The sequence below is a fragment of the Danio aesculapii genome, chromosome 7 (genome assembly GCF_903798145.1).
Source record: "Danio aesculapii chromosome 7, fDanAes4.1, whole genome shotgun sequence".
Taxonomy (NCBI): domain Eukaryota; kingdom Metazoa; phylum Chordata; class Actinopteri; order Cypriniformes; family Danionidae; genus Danio; species Danio aesculapii.
This window is the reverse complement of record NC_079441.1, coordinates 22300369-22315840: the sequence shown is the minus strand read 5'-3', so window position 1 is coordinate 22315840 and position 15472 is coordinate 22300369. Positions and strand designations below refer to the sequence as shown.

Genomic DNA, 15472 nt, shown 5'->3' with positions numbered 1-15472 from the left:
TCAAGCGGTTCTAAACTTTTGAGTTTCACAACACAAACGAGTTATTTTGAAGAATGTTTGGGGAAAAAACAGCCATTGACATTCATAGTAGAAAATTAAAAACACCATGAGAGTCAGTGGTTACTGTTTGTTTCTAACATTCTTCAGTATAAGATAGTCTAAATGATGGCATAATTCTAATTTTTGGGTAAACTATCTCTTTATATCATGTACACCCTGCCTCCTTAAAAACACATGGACAATCAAAGAGACCTTGCCCAATGACACAGTGTGTCAGACAAAATCATCAAGCAAAGTCCACTTGGCTTGAGTCACAGAGCACATTACTCTCTAAAAGAGACTCTCTAACAGCTCAGACGCAGAATCACATATATATTCACTTCAAATAGAGTAGCAGCAGGACTGTAAACAAACTGAGGTGGAAAAAAAACAGAGGATCGAGCACCAAAATGGAAGCAACATCCTCACTGTTCAAGTAGGTTTAGTAACATTGATTTGTTGCCATTACTTTGTGTTATTTACAATATACGGTATTACTTTACAATAAGGTCATATTAGGTAATGTATTAGAGGCATTACAAACATTAGAAAATACATTTATTACAGTATTCATTCATCTTTGTTAATGTTAGCTAATGAAAATATTTATCATTTATTAAATACATTATTAGATCATCTTATCAAGCATGAAATAGGATTTTTTTTAAATATTGCAGTAGTAAATGCTGAACTATACTTAATAATGTACATGTTCTGTTCATTCCTAGTCCATTTTAGTACATTAGCTAACAATACTAAAACCTTATTGTAAAGTGTGACTCAATATAGCCTTTTATCTTCTGATGTTTGCTTAGAGAATGAAGCATATGTTTACATGGAACATTTAGATTTGAGCAAAATTTTTATTGAACAACTGAAAGAAAAATACTTGTTGACATGGAGTTGAAACTGTTTCATCCTTTTTCTTGAAGGATTGACCTTTAACTGTTGGTCTCTCACAATACATTTGTTTTACTCCATTAACAGCTCTTTAGATAAGACGATAAGTCTGATTACAGCCTTGTGCTGTCTGTGCTTGTCCTACTTTTAAAGCGACTATAAAAGGAAAAATGACAATTATGGAAATGTGTTTTTATTTGCACCAATGAAAAAAATGAGGATTATAAAGGACTGTATATTGGTCATTCTTATTCATGTAGTGTGAATGTGAAGAATGTGGACACAATCCACCCAAGAACTGGGATAAAAGCTTTGTGTTATAAACAGAACTTTAAGCCATGTTACTCAGATATTTTAGTGATAATCTTTACTTTCACTAAATCTGCGAGTCACTTGAACAGGAGACTTAGATCAGTCTGAATTGTCAACAAATAATCAGACAAGTTTTTTTTAACAGGATAATTCAATTATCAAATAAAACACCTCCAATTCTCTCATAAAAGCTCAGGAACGTCTAAAGAGGATGCCAAGATTTTTAGCGAATAGCGAATTTGTAATTTAATTTTTGGTAAGACATCAACACATGTATCAGTCATATTAACCAATACAAACGGAACTTACTGTACTTCTAAGGGGGAAAATGTCATATAAAGCAAATAATGATCGTTTTCAAAATCATTTACAGAAATTAGCCCAGAAATAAAAATTATTATTATTTTCTTATCGTAATATGACCAATAATCATTATTTGCCAACTTTTCTTTTGATTATGATCTTTAAATAAAAATAAATTTAGCCCAGAAATGAAAATTGTCATTATTTATTCATCCTAAAATAACAAATGATCTTATTTGCTAACTTTTTTTGTCTGATGAACTTTAAAGAAGCAAATGAGATTGATGATAACTAATGTTGCCAACTAATTTTCAGAGGAAGTTGCTAAAGGTGTTGTGATATCATCATGTGATGATTGATGTCATTATGTAACCATGACAAAAAACGTTGACATTACACAGAATCAACATTGCTATACTTAAACTGACAGGCCGTTTTTGTAGATAATGACATTTGAAACATGTTAATTTCTATTTGTTTGTAAAAGAAATGAAAAAACAACATTGGTTTTTGTTATGATTAGATATTTTAAAAATAAAATACTGAGTTTTTGGAAAAATTACATCGTATGCCTTTTTATTAAAGAGTAAAAATGAAAATTCTGTCATCATTTACTGATTATCTACTTGACTTTCAAACCAGTTTGAGCTTTTTAGCTGGAGTTTTTGTTGTTGTTGTTCTGTCAAACACAAAAGAAAACATTTTGAAGAAAGCTGAAAATCGGTAACCATTGAGTTACATAGCATTTGTTTTTCTCACTATGGAAGTCAATAGTTACTGATTATCAGCTATTTGACCAATCAGAGTCATTTGAGGGCGGGTCTTTCGGAGGAACTAGGAAATATGTTTTCATGTTAGCTGAGTAGCTGTATATAATCAAAGTGAGATTTATGAAAAAATAACATGATTTTTTTCAAGTGTAACATGAGCTCATATTGCTTTGCGTCTTATAAACACAATCAAGCCTTAAAATTACATACTGGACCAACCCTTTAACATCCGGCCCATGTCTTGCATGCCACCTTAAGGACGGTGCCACATCTGTCAAACCAGGGCCATGTTTGGCCCACATGCTGTATGTCAGAGCCTGCTGTGCCAGCTTTATGCCAAATCTGGCCCAGAATTCTTTGGTACCTGGGAAGGTGTAGCATGCATAGGCTACAATTACTGAACAGCAGTTAGCTAGCAATATGATTCTCGTAGTATAGCTACGATGCGCTATACTAATCCACTCTCTCCAGGCTGAAGTGCTGTGGCTTAGGGGCAAAATGTAGCTAAACTCTGCACAATGTTGGCCTTCTAGTGTCAGGATTAGACAGCCCTGCTTTATTTACATCGACATTTTGGTCTCCTCCATCTCTCAGGTCAGTGTCTCGGCGCGTTTGGTCACCTCCTCAGCGTCCGTTCAGAGTGTGTTCCTGGAACAGAGAGGTCAAAAAAGGCATCACTGCGGGAACCCTGGAGGAGCTCAAAGAGAGGGTATGAACATGAATCAAAACAGGCAAGCTTGGTTTAGTTTATCTTGCCTGCAGAAGTTCTATCGGTGTTACACATTTCTAGACATTCTACAATGACCTGAATAACTAAAAACATCAGGAACAGTTCAATAATTATGATGTAAATTAGTGGCGTGTTTGACAGAATACTGTAACTCTTACCTCAGGCAGGCCAGGCTCTGCTGATTTCTAAAATGCTGACTCTGGTGTGTGAGGAAGACGGGACAGAGGTGGACTCAGATGAGTTCCTCATAGCCCTGCCGGACAACACTGTTTTCATGTGTCTGCAACCTGGAGAGATCTGGAGGCCTCATCCGGTATGTGCGTTTGTGTTGGGGAGAGTTAGTTTATTCACGTTATTCGTTCAAGCAAATCCTGAATTAGAGAACACGATGTGTACACTCAAAAAAGATTACTGCTGCTTGTTCAAACTACCTGTTTAAATTGAGCTGAAACAACACAATTCTTGTCATTTCTTTGGCCAACTTATTTGTTTTATGTTCAGTCCACTTCAATTTGTAAACCATTAAGTTATCTTAAGCGTTTTGTGTTTGGAAGGAATTGTGTTGGTCCAACTACTTGGTTAGAGGATTTGTGGTTCCCAGGATGCTTTGCATGGGATTGAATTAAGTGAGGGTAATGTTTACAATAAAAGTAATTAATAAAAGTTAATAGAAAGACTTGTTAGAGTTTAATCTTCACTTCAGTTTGAAGATTTAGAAGATTTTTTTTTATTATTGTTGCAAAAAGTTTACATCACAAAACAGGGAACAATCAACATCGCAAGGCATCTTGACCATTAAAATAAATAAAATAAATTAAATATTGTTACAACTGCAACAAGGAGCAGTACAAAAGAATGACATCAAAGGAAAAAAAAACATTGTAACAATAAATATTCTGAAAATGAAGTACAGAGAGCTTCAGTTATTTTACTTTGGCTTCTGAAGTATTTGAAGCTTTGAGCCACTTTGCCGACCTCAGAAAGAAAACATTGAAAAGAGGGTCTGCACCTTTTCCACTTACAACAACGAATATGATATTTACCCATTACTAAAATAAAGTTCACAACATCAGAGAAAGACAAATGTAAATCCCCTTTGTAAAATAAAATATCTTCTAGAACAATAGGGGGGACGGAAGTCATCTTTAAAAGATTTAGAAGATTTTCATGTAATGTTTTGAGTTTTTAGATTACCACCTTGCAGAAGCACCCATGCTTTAGGTCTTGGTAGCTTAATTAGCAAAAATACAGTTTGTTGCTTTGCTCAGTGAGCAATAACTGTCCTAAAATTAGTTCTGAGATCTCAATCGTTTGTATATGTACTCGTGCTTAATAATGTCTCTTTTAGTTAATTTAGGAATAACTTCAAATAAAACTAAGAGACATCGAAATGTACCCCACATTTTAGACATACATGATATTATCAGAGCTTTGAGTTTGAGTTAAATAAAACACAAATGCATTTTAACTTTTATTTGATAAAATCACATTGGACCAACTCGCTTGCATTTAACTGCGTTAACTATTTTTAGTTGGTGCTACTCAAATTTATTGGATATCTTTAATTAAATTGAGTTCATCCAATATAATTATATTTTGAGTGTAGTCACAAATATTAGTCAAAAAACTTTGCAAAATATATTTTATAGGGCTACACTTTATTTTCAAGCTTGCTCGTTGCAGTGTTACTATTCATTTAACTACTGACTAATATTAGTTAAGGAAGTGTATACTGTATGAATGCGGGTTAGGTTTAAAATTAGTTGCATGTAATTATGCACAATCTTTGGTAGTTAATATAGTAAGTACTTGAAATGTGACGGACACCTTCAAGTAAAGTGTTAATGGTTATGAAAAATTTCCATGGTTTATATATAAATTAAAAAAATTCCTGCAGGTAAGGGTTAGGGTAACGTAACGTTAATTTTAGTATTTATTTTTTTTTTTTAATAACCAGCCTGCAACATTATGGGGACATTATTTTATTTTATGGTTGGAAAAAATTATGATGAGGTAACACTCTGTGTAGGTTGTTTAAAAAATAACCACCCTGCAACATTGTGGAAACCTTATTATAAGGAAAAAATACAAGTAACCAAGACAAAGTGTTCTTTATTTGTTTAAGTTATAGACCCTATTCACAAGAGATGTTTCAAACACGGATAATCCTTTACCATTTTTAATATTTACATTTGTAAAAAACATATGTACATTTATAAAGCTATACTTTGTATTAAATCATCTTTGCATCAGATTACAAAAAAAAACCCTAAACTCTTATGCAAGGTGTTTTTATGTATCGCCTAAACAGTGCCATTGTTTACTCTTCTGGCTGCGATTAATACATTACTTGTATTTTTTCCTTTTTTTGAAGGTTGTGAAAACATATAGTGCGTTTTTCTTTTGTTATTTGAGTAAATTGTAATACAAAACATTTATTTGTGGAACTCTACCATTCACTGCTCTCCGAGTTTACTCAACTATCACGACTGCAAACCTGGAAATGTTAAATTTGTAGGTTTCTTTTAAAATAAGCACCCTACACTACCTAACAAAAGTTTTGTTGTCGATCCCAGTTGTAAGAGCAACAAATAATAACTTGACTTAGTTGATCACTTTTCCAAATGACCTATTGGACCCCGCATGGCCCCAAGATTCTCCCAGAATCTGTCAAATTTGGTGAAGGAAAAATCATGGTTTAGGTTTACATTCAGTATGGGGCCGTGGGAGAAATCTGCTAAGTGGATGGCCACATCAACAGCCTGAGGTATCATGAAGACGTTTGTACTGCTCATTACATTACAAACCAGCCCAGTCACCAGACATGAACACCATTGAGCATGCCTAGGGTAAGATGGAGGCATTGAAGATGAATTTAAAGAATCAATGAACTCTGGGAGTCCTGCAAGAACACTTTCTTCGCCATTCCAGATGACTTTATTGATAAGTTATTTGAGTCGTTGCAGAGATGTATGGATGCAGTCCTCCAAGATCATGGGAGTCATACACAATATTAATTCTTTTCTCCACTGCAGCATGACTTTATATTCTATACTGCACATTCTGTTAAGTGACAAGACTTTTGTCTAAGCAAAATCAGACCTTACGGTCCTAATGAAATCATTAAAAATCAAGACATGATCATATTTTATTTTGCTGATTAAGCATAATCTAGAGGCCTTTGCCTTTCATTTTAAGCCACTTCTGATACCAAATGATCAAGTCGAAGTCAAGATATTATTTGTTGTTCCTTAAACTTGATTAGGCGACAAGACTTTTGTCAGGTAGTGTACCAGGGAACATCATTTCATGGTTACAAAATAATAAATAAAATAAAATGATAAAATAAATAAAAAAACGAGGGAACATTCTGTATAACTAATTTTAGGTTAATTAAAAATAACCTTACTGCAACATTCTGAGAATATTATGATTGACAAAGATAAAATCTAAAATTATTTTAGGAGTCTGAGTCCCTCCTTTCCGGATCCCTTCCTCCATCTCTCTCAAATCTCCCTTCTTGTCATAATAAAAGCACAAAATGTCAACAACAAAACTATCTTAAAATTCCCAGTTAACAATCTGAATGCTTTTTGGAAGCTGGAATTTTATATAAACAGTAATTAGATGAGATGATACGAATGCAGATGTGCTAAAGCTTTCACCATTAAAATGTGTGTAGATTTCCTCACATGTATTAATATGTCACTTATATCATTCAGTACAGTATATTTTCGTAACTTACTCTTCTTCTAGTTGCGTCAAAGGGGTGGAAACAAACCAGGTGATAGTAAACCAAGGACAGGAAAAGACATCGCTCAGATAACCTTTGACCTCTACCGTACGCATCCCAAAGATGTGTTTGGCTCGCTGAATGTTAAAGCCACATTCCAGGGGCTTTACTCCGTCAGTGCAGATTTTCAGTGCTTGGGGCCAAAGAAGTTCCTGAGGTAAGGTTGCCCTCCTAATACTGCAGTACAGATTACAGATAGAGACAAAATAACCTTTATAATGACTCTCAACTGTATTTACCTTTCTGTTGTCCATCAGGGAGGCTCTCAAAATGATGTCCACTCTCCTTCACGCTGCTGGTCACTTGCTGATCTCATCCGCTGCTGTGATTCGCCGAATTATCCAAGGGGCGGACATGCTTCAAGCCCAGAATAACAAACAAATTGAGTATTGGGAGTAATGAGAAATGTATCATTTAGAAGACATGAATTTGAGATCAGGAACATGGGAAAGAGATGTTTTTTTTTTCTGAGATGTAAGGATACACAGATTTATATGGTAATGCTAAAGTTTAATTTAGCACAAATGATGCATCAGCTTTGCATCATTTATTGTATGAAAATGTTCATTGCTTTACTACCATTCCAAAGCTTATGATCAGTGTTTTTCAATCATGTACAAAAATAAACATGTTTTTTTGTACTTCATTGAAAAACTGGAGGCTTGGGTGTCACGCGATCCTTCAAACATCATTCTAAAATGCTGATTTGGTGCTCAAGAAACCTTAATTAAATAAAAAAATATGTTTTTATTTAGCAGAGTAATAAATGTTAGTGTTTTTAGAAACTCCAAACTTTTGAAGAGCAGTGTACATTGATAATATATAATAATAATATTATTTTTATGAATTAATGCTAATCTAGTTTAATAATTGGTATAATAAATAGTATTTTTTTCATTGTTGGTTAATATCTGAAAATGAAAATAAGCTGCTCTATGAAAATGCTTTTTCCCTTATATATTTTTTCTATATATATATATATATATATATATATATATATATATATATATATATATATATATATATATATATATATAGTTCAGATGCAAAAGCCTCTAAATGCCATCAGAAATAGTCTTCTTAAATGAGCATTTTTGTTTGTCTGTAGTTTCAGATATTTCACTGGCGATGAATAGGTTATGAATATGTCCTGGCCAAATTCCCTCCATCATGACCTCCCAATCATCCCCATCCACCGAATTGGCTCTACCACTGCTACCAATAGCTAGTGTGTTGTGAGCACACTGGCACCTTCCGTCCAATCACCCAAGTAGATGCTGCACACTGGTGGTGGTGTGGAGAGACCCCTCACCATCATGATTGTGAAGCGTTTTGCATGTATGGCCATACGTGATAAATGCGCTATATAAAATTTACATTACATTACATTTTTATTACCTTTAAAGTCAAATAACAGCATATAAACATAGGAGAACATTTGAAGAACATTCTCATTTTAAAGTTTTTTTTTGCATCTGAACTCTTCATGTTATTATATATCATCTCTCTCTCTCTCTCTCTCTCTCTCTCTCTCTATATATATATATATATATATATATATATATATATATATATATATATATATATATATATAATTTTTTTTTAGGGGCTGGGCGATTAATCTAAATATAATCTAAATCGACATTCAGAATCTATAATCGATCTAATTTTTACTACACATTGCACGCTTGGAAGCTACACCAGAATAGCCTTGAGACGGCATATTTTCCATTACAATAAAATTATTTACATTAAAATATTTGTTTACAGAAGATTCAATAATTATAATAATATAATTTCATTTATATAATTTTATTTTAAGTAAAAGTTTAAATAAATAAATAAAATGATGGTTCATTAATTGTAATCGATTTAAAATATTCAAGCAATCGAGGTTTTGATTTTAGGCCAAATTGCCCAGTCCTATATATAGGACTACCCAGTGTTACTTACTTATAGTGTCTTTATAGATGTACATTAACTTTTTAGCTTTCAATATGTTTATTATGTGATATACTGTGTATTTCTTATTTGTAAGTCACTTCCGAAGATGGTGTTGGCTAAAGAATGAATATAAAAATGTTTTGCCATAACAGTGAATGTTTATCAATAAAATTAAACATATATAAAGATGTTTTAGAATCAATTTATTAAGTAAAACCAAACTGGTACAAAAAGCTTCAGCACAAAAAAAGGACAGTCTCTCTAGTCAGCTCACTCAATGCATAGACTAAAATTTATATTGAAACTACTTAATATTAATTAGTCTTCAAATAATAATAATTAAAAAAGATCACATAATTTGATTGGGGAATTAGAAACCAAGCGCATAAATTAAGTAGTATTATATCAGCTCACTGTTTCCATCACAGAAACAAATCTGCAGAGCACGCCGTGGATCTGAAAGATTGCTGTTATGTTAGAACCTTAAATACAACTGAACTTTGTAAAAGCAAACATCTAGATATCTAAGCCCGAAGTGTAACTCAAACATTAAAATGGCAACACACATGCATTCGCTCTGTTGAGTCAAACCGTGAACCACAACGAAGAGACCTCCGATCGAACAAGCTACAAAACAAAATACGTTTTACAGTAATTCAGTGCCTTGCCATACACAATTTAGGTTTCGATTACTTTTAAGGTACATATTCTATTACTAAATATTTTGTTTTGATTCAAGTAAGATGCTTAGTTTTGGAGATACATATTGCATAACAATGTTGTGAGAGAGAGGTTCTACAAGGCCCTGGATCATAGCATTACATTGGGATGGAAATATCCATACAGGTTAAAAGGTGGTCAAAAAAAAGAGGGGTTTTGTAACATCTTTGGCAGTGATGTGGAATTTGCTTTCCACCAATCTGCACAGCTACAAATGCCATCGTAAGCAGATTTCACTTCTCAGGTCAAAGTTCACCCTCATGCTCAATTGGGGCACTTTCATTATAAAGTTCGTTCCATGTTGCTGGTCCGCTCGCGCTGCTGCCGTTAATTAACGCAGAATCACCCACACTCAAGCCCGAGCTCAAGCTCTCGAAGGAGATTCTTCCTCGCGAGTATTTCCCGCCTCTTTTCTGCTGTTGCGTTATGGCCGCAATGATGCGCTCCCTCTCCTGTGAGGTCATCCAGCGCATCTGATTGTGTTTAACGTGGTAACGTGTGTCTCCGTACCACTGGATGATCTCTGTCCTCGTCAGGCCTGTCTTCTTCTGCAGGATCTCGTAATCGTCGCTTGTGGGCCACTGGCAGCAAAGGAAACTCTGCCGTAACATTTCCAACTGTTCCCTCGTCTTCTTTCGGAGTCGCACGTTGGGTTCTACCAGCCCGCGGCGGAATGATGGGGAAGGAGAAGGTGAGGGTGAAACGTCAACTGATAACGGTTTTGTGGAAGTGCTGCCGTCGTCTAAGTCGCCGCCTTCATCGCTTACTTCATCCTTGGTCTCGTTTGATTGGTTGAGTGGCCCCTCGCTGTCAGCCACATCCACATCAACCTCAAACCCAGCCTCAGTGTCGTCAACTTCATCGTTATCATCAAAATCCACACTGGGTATATCATCGTTGTCCTGACTGTTCTTTTGCATCAGCTGCAATGAGCGATTGTGCTTCGCGAGCTTGTTTAGCCAAGCTCTGCCATTCTTACGAAGCTGATAGCGGCTGTCCGCGAACCATTTGCGGATTTCACGCCGACTGAGTCCAGTCATTTTCTGGAGCCGCTGAACTTCACCATCGCTGGGCCAGGATTTATTTACGAAACTGCGACGCAGGGCCATTAGTTGTGCTTTGGATTTTTTCCCAGGCAAGCAGTGTAGTGACTGTGACAGCTCAGGGAGCTCAGGGAATGATAACGCAGGTGGTTGCTCATTCGTCATCACAAATGATGGATGTCCAAAAGTATCGATCAGCTGGACTCCAGTATTTTGTAGTGGTGCGTTTCTACTTTCACTTTGGAAGTTGGGATTAACTTGAGGAACTTGGGGTGCATGTCCCACACCATTTTTGTACACAACGTTAGAAGGGAGAGAGTGCTGAACACCATTATTGGACTGGGAAGCATTATTCTGCCCGAAACGCAAGTGGGATTGGTCAGTGGTGATGTGATGAGGAACAGTATGGCTGGGTTTAGGTGTGTGGTCTCTCTGATCTGCATGGGTGTTTGACACAGGTGGTGGAATAAAAGCCTGTTGCACAGCTTGCGTTTTATCAACCGCTAAACAATCCTCATCATCATCGATTTCCACACACTCGTCATTTGTTGCTTTTTTCTGAATGTGCCACAGCTTGCGTCTCGTCTCCTGGATGTCATCATCGGCCCAGCTGATTCCGTAACGTACCCGTTGCATCATGAACCACGCTTTCACTTGGTCAGGCGGTAATGCACACTTTCGTGCTAGAGCACTCGCCTCCTGTGATGTGGGGTATGGAAATGAATTAAACGCTTCCACGAGTTCTGACACGGCATCCAGTTCATGAACCTGCTCAGAGCGCACCCAGATCAGCTTTAAGCCCTCCGAGACCAATGGAAGACAGACCAGGTTGACCTGGTTGTGGGTCGATGTGCCGGAGGTCACCGTTGGCCTCTTCTGGGCTCCTGAGGAGCAGGGTGACTTCTCCTGAGGTAATTCAGGGGATGAGCTCTGTGTTCCCTCAGGAGAAGGAGAGTCGTCCATCTTCTCTTCTTGTTCTCTGGCCTCTGTAGAGGACGAGGTCTCATTTAAGTCATCAGGAGTCTGGAGTGAAGCAGATTCTGATCCCTCAGGGGTGATTGGCTGTAAGGAATGAGAAAGAAATATGAATACAAAATCATATGAAAAAGGGCTGTGCGATATGAGCATATATATACAGTTTGGATAAAATTAAAAGTCTATCAGCAGAAACATATTAAATAACAGCATGGTGATAAAGTTGCAAGCTTGAAAGTACTATATGTCTACATTATGCATTTTATTTAACAATATTTTATGTTGGACCTGTAATCATACGCTTAGAAAAAGTGTTTTAGACTTCAATAATATTTATTTTAATATTTCTAATCAAACGCTTGCCCTGAAGTACAGAATAAAGTTATAAATATAATCAAATACAAATGTGTACATTTTTAAATATATAAAGTTGAAGTCAGAATTATTAGCCCCTCTGCCCCCAGTTTCTGTTTAACGGAGAGCAGATTTCTTCAACACATTTCTAAACATAATAGTTTTAATAACTCATTTCTAATAACTGATTTATTTTATCTTTGCCATGATGACAGTAAACAATATTTTACAAGACTATTCCATACAGCTTAAAGTGACATTTAAAGGCTTAACCAGGTTACTTAGGTTAACTAGGCAGGTTAGGATAATTAGGCAAGTTATTGTATAACGATGGTTTGTTCTGTAGACTATCGGGAACAAATTTGCTTTAAGGGGCTAATAATTTTGACCTTAAAATGTTTGTAAAAAATTAAAAACAGCTTTTATTCTAGCTGAAATAAAACAAATGAGATTTTCTCCAGAAGAAAAAATTATATTAGACATACTGTGAAAATGTCCTTGCTCTGTTAAACATCATTTGGGAAATATTAAAAAAAATAAAAATAAAAGGGAGGCTAATAATTCTGACTTCAACTGTACATTGAAAATTAAATAGTCCTTTTCGTGTAGACACACACACAGTATACATACAAAGGTGACAACATTGTCAAAACTATGTTCATATAGATCCATGAAAACTGCTAAATTGCTCTGCAAAGCGACATGGCAATGTCACTTTGTAAAATAGTAATATGATATTAGACAGTACATTTGGGATCTTGGGGGACTTTTTATGTAGATTATGTATATAAGTCTGGAGTTGCTTTCAAAGCAACATGTCTATAAGTTTCAACCTTCTCTGAAGCAGGCTTACTTCACAAAAACAAAATTAGATTGCATCATTTTAAGTGAAGGTGTGACCCAGCAACTTCTGTTTCCTCACAGGGGTGTGTTGAAAATAGCTCATTTGTGTTCTTTGGTCAAGGGTATTTTTTGTGAAGAAACTATTCTGTATAGCAAATAGGGTTGGGCGATGTCGACCAATTTGGCATCGTACGATGTCTATTGTGAAACATTGTGACGGACAATGGCATTGTCGTCATAGGTGGTGGTGAATTAATGATTTCTGAATAAATAATTCATATGGAATTAATTATTTGTAGCCTACCGTTTCAACTACCTGACCCGCATGCTCTTTGTTTTACCCATAAACAAACCATAAATAATTAAGGATAAGTCACACACAAATAACCACCTTTCAATCACTTGTTCCGAGGGACTCTGGCATGAATAAGCAGAGTGATCTGTGTCGTTATAATGGCATCGACAAACTTGGTTGGTAAAAAGGTGCAGAACCAACAGGAAGCAACCAACAGTAAGTCATCTAAGGTTAAAATACAAGTGTAAAAGCGAAAGATTGAAGCAGTGTACTGACACTGTGACACGTTACCTGATAGATTCAAAAGAATGAAGAGTCATTAGATTAATTAAATATTACATTTAAAAACTATAGTGAGATGCGATACAGCTGTACATCCTTGATAAACTGTCCGACGTGCATTGCTCTCTGGGGTTTTGTGCTAAAAAGCACCCGCTGACTGCTGGAGCTCAGACACTGCAGTGCATGACAGTGTGTGTGTGTGTGTGTGTCTGTGTGTGTGGTCACGTGATGTGCGTTTTCAGCGGTATAGTGTGAAAGGAGGGCTTTTCAGAAATGCTAGATGAAACACCTGTGTGGACGTGGATCATTTTCGTTCTAAAATGCCATTTTAAAACTACGACGTATTAGTGTAAATGGGGTCGTGTGTATTTTTCGCAAACGGATTGCTGCTGCGATGGGGGTGGGGAGGAGGATCGCAATGCCGGCTCAGCATCGTGATGTCTATCGACCATTGGCGATAAACGATGGCATCGTCTATCAACCCAACCCTAATAGCAAATACACTTTAAATTTAATACAGATATATTTATTATTAATTTACAAAATCATGTGATTATAGTTTAGAGAAACATACTAATACAAGTTTTAAAAAAATTTAATTCTTAATCTATTTGAATATTTGTGTGTTTTGTCCCCCGAAAGTGATGTTACTGAGTAAAAATGAACAGCCAAAATGCATTTGAGATTAAACAGTCATGAAACTCACCCTTGCAAACAAGCAACAAACACAAGGATGTGCTGACAAATCATTTATAATAAACACTGCAGCATTCCAGAAGACAAATAAGGTAAAATCAGTTAGATTTAGACTTGGATTATGACTGTTTCCAAACAGGTTTTCCTAAACGCTCCCCTCTCAGCCATTGGTCAGCCAAATCCACAGCCCCGCCTTAAAAGCGCACCATTGGTTAAAGCAATGACGCTTTGTCACAGTGTTCACAGCTTCATGTAGGCCTAGTTTGTTTTTACCATGTTTACGTTAGAATACTAAGAGCTGTTTCTGTACATTCACACGATAAATAACACATAACAAACATCTCTAACGATCCTCGATAAGACAGGACCTCAGGTGTATACACAAAAACTGTTATAACATACAAGACAAACCTCACCTTATCTTTAACGAAGCTCTTGCCCAAGACACCGTTAACGCTCGGTGTGTCTGGACCCACCACAGTCTTGTCCGGTCGGGAAACGTTAACGTTAGATCTCTCGCTCATCGCCGAGCTACACAGGCTGGTGACCGGGTGAGCGGCGTGCAGGTGCTGGCTGAGGCATTTAACGTCTTGAGCTTTATAACCACAAATCCTGCACTCGTATGCGTCCTTAGCCGTCTCCGCGGCATCTCCTCCAGGCTGTCCCGCAGGATCTGGAGGTGAAGATCGCGAGCTAGCGCTTTCGAGCTGCGGGGCTGCGCACTGCTCCATGGCAACCTATGAACGACCGAGCCAAGACGCAATTCATACAAGCGAGCACTGAGGCTAACGGCTAAATTTCTCCCACTGCCAAGTCAATGTGCTAGAGCTTCAGAAATGGACGAGTTTCATCTGGATAAAATAAGTGCAGAAGGAGTCGACATTCAAGAAGTGAAGGCTGAGTCCTAATTTATGGCCACACTGCTGGTCTGAGTACAGAACAAAGACTGGCTAGCCTGTGAGCTAACCGAAGAGCTTGTCGTGTTGGCTTCGCACAAATGCATGAAAAAGTGGAAAACAGTCAGCTCAGGTGCACAGCGGGTTAATTTATTGTTTTTCTTTTTTTCAGGAGTTGAAGTTGTTAGAAAAATAAAGCAAGTGAAAGCGTCACTCCCTGTAACTCGCTCTCGCCATCGGGTTGCACAGTTTACCCAGAAAGCTGTCACAGGTTCGGTCTGTCGCATCCTCCGAATGTGAATCCAGAGCAGCTTCAAAATAAAAGTCCATCAAGAGGCGCACTCTTTTTCTGCTTCAAGAAGATTGCTTTACATTATCTAAACATTAGCAACAATATAAATCATATTTACAGTCACATTTATATAATCCTAAACATTAAAAATATATATAATTTAGTTTATATTTCGTTATTTTGTCATTTGTAAAAATATAGGTTTCAATAACTCGTTTGAATTATTTTTCTAACATACTGTTTACATTTTTTTTACAAACGCTAGGACACATTTCTCAATATTTA

At 36.4% G+C, this 15472-nt stretch overlaps 2 protein-coding genes across 2 annotated transcripts; one reads left to right on the top strand and one right to left on the bottom strand.

Annotated features, from left to right (window-relative positions):
• Positions 1–295: 295 nt before the first annotated feature.
• Positions 296–7601, top strand: cideb (cell death inducing DFFA like effector b). Its single transcript, XM_056462799.1, has 5 exons — positions 296–475; positions 2919–3033; positions 3218–3367; positions 6811–7004; positions 7105–7601. Exons 1-5 carry the CDS (start codon positions 450–452, stop codon positions 7244–7246), a joined length of 627 nt encoding a protein of 208 aa, XP_056318774.1. The 5' UTR covers positions 296–449; the 3' UTR covers positions 7247–7601.
• Positions 7602–8973: 1372 nt separating this feature from the next.
• homezb (homeobox and leucine zipper encoding b) lies at positions 8974–15174 on the bottom strand. Its single transcript, XM_056461291.1, has 2 exons — positions 14416–15174; positions 8974–11616 (listed from the first exon to the last, which is right to left on the bottom strand). The coding sequence occupies exons 1-2, from the start codon at positions 14728–14730 to the stop codon at positions 9757–9759; spliced, it is 2175 nt and encodes a 724-aa protein (XP_056317266.1). The 5' UTR covers positions 14731–15174; the 3' UTR covers positions 8974–9756.
• Between the last annotated feature and the right edge of the window lie 298 nt (positions 15175–15472).

What these genes read in the sequence shown, in the direction of transcription:
- cideb (XM_056462799.1), top strand. Translation starts at nt 450, where the DNA reads ATGGAAGCAACATCCTCACTGTTCAA. An exon ending in GCAACATCCTCACTGTTCAA is followed by an intron (nt 476 to 2,918) that starts GTAGGTTTAGTA and finishes TCCATCTCTCAG; the next exon opens with GTCAGTGTCTCGGCGCGTTT. An exon ending in GGGCCAAAGAAGTTCCTGAG is followed by an intron (nt 7,005 to 7,104) that starts GTAAGGTTGCCC and finishes GTTGTCCATCAG; the next exon opens with GGAGGCTCTCAAAATGATGT.
- homezb (XM_056461291.1), bottom strand. Translation starts at nt 14,730, where the DNA reads ATGGAGCAGTGCGCAGCCCCGCAGCTCGAAAGCGCTAGCTCGCGATCT. An exon ending in AGAGCTTCGTTAAAGATAAG is followed by an intron (nt 11,617 to 14,415) that starts GTGAGGTTTGTC and finishes CATTCCTTACAG; the next exon opens with CCAATCACCCCTGAGGGATC.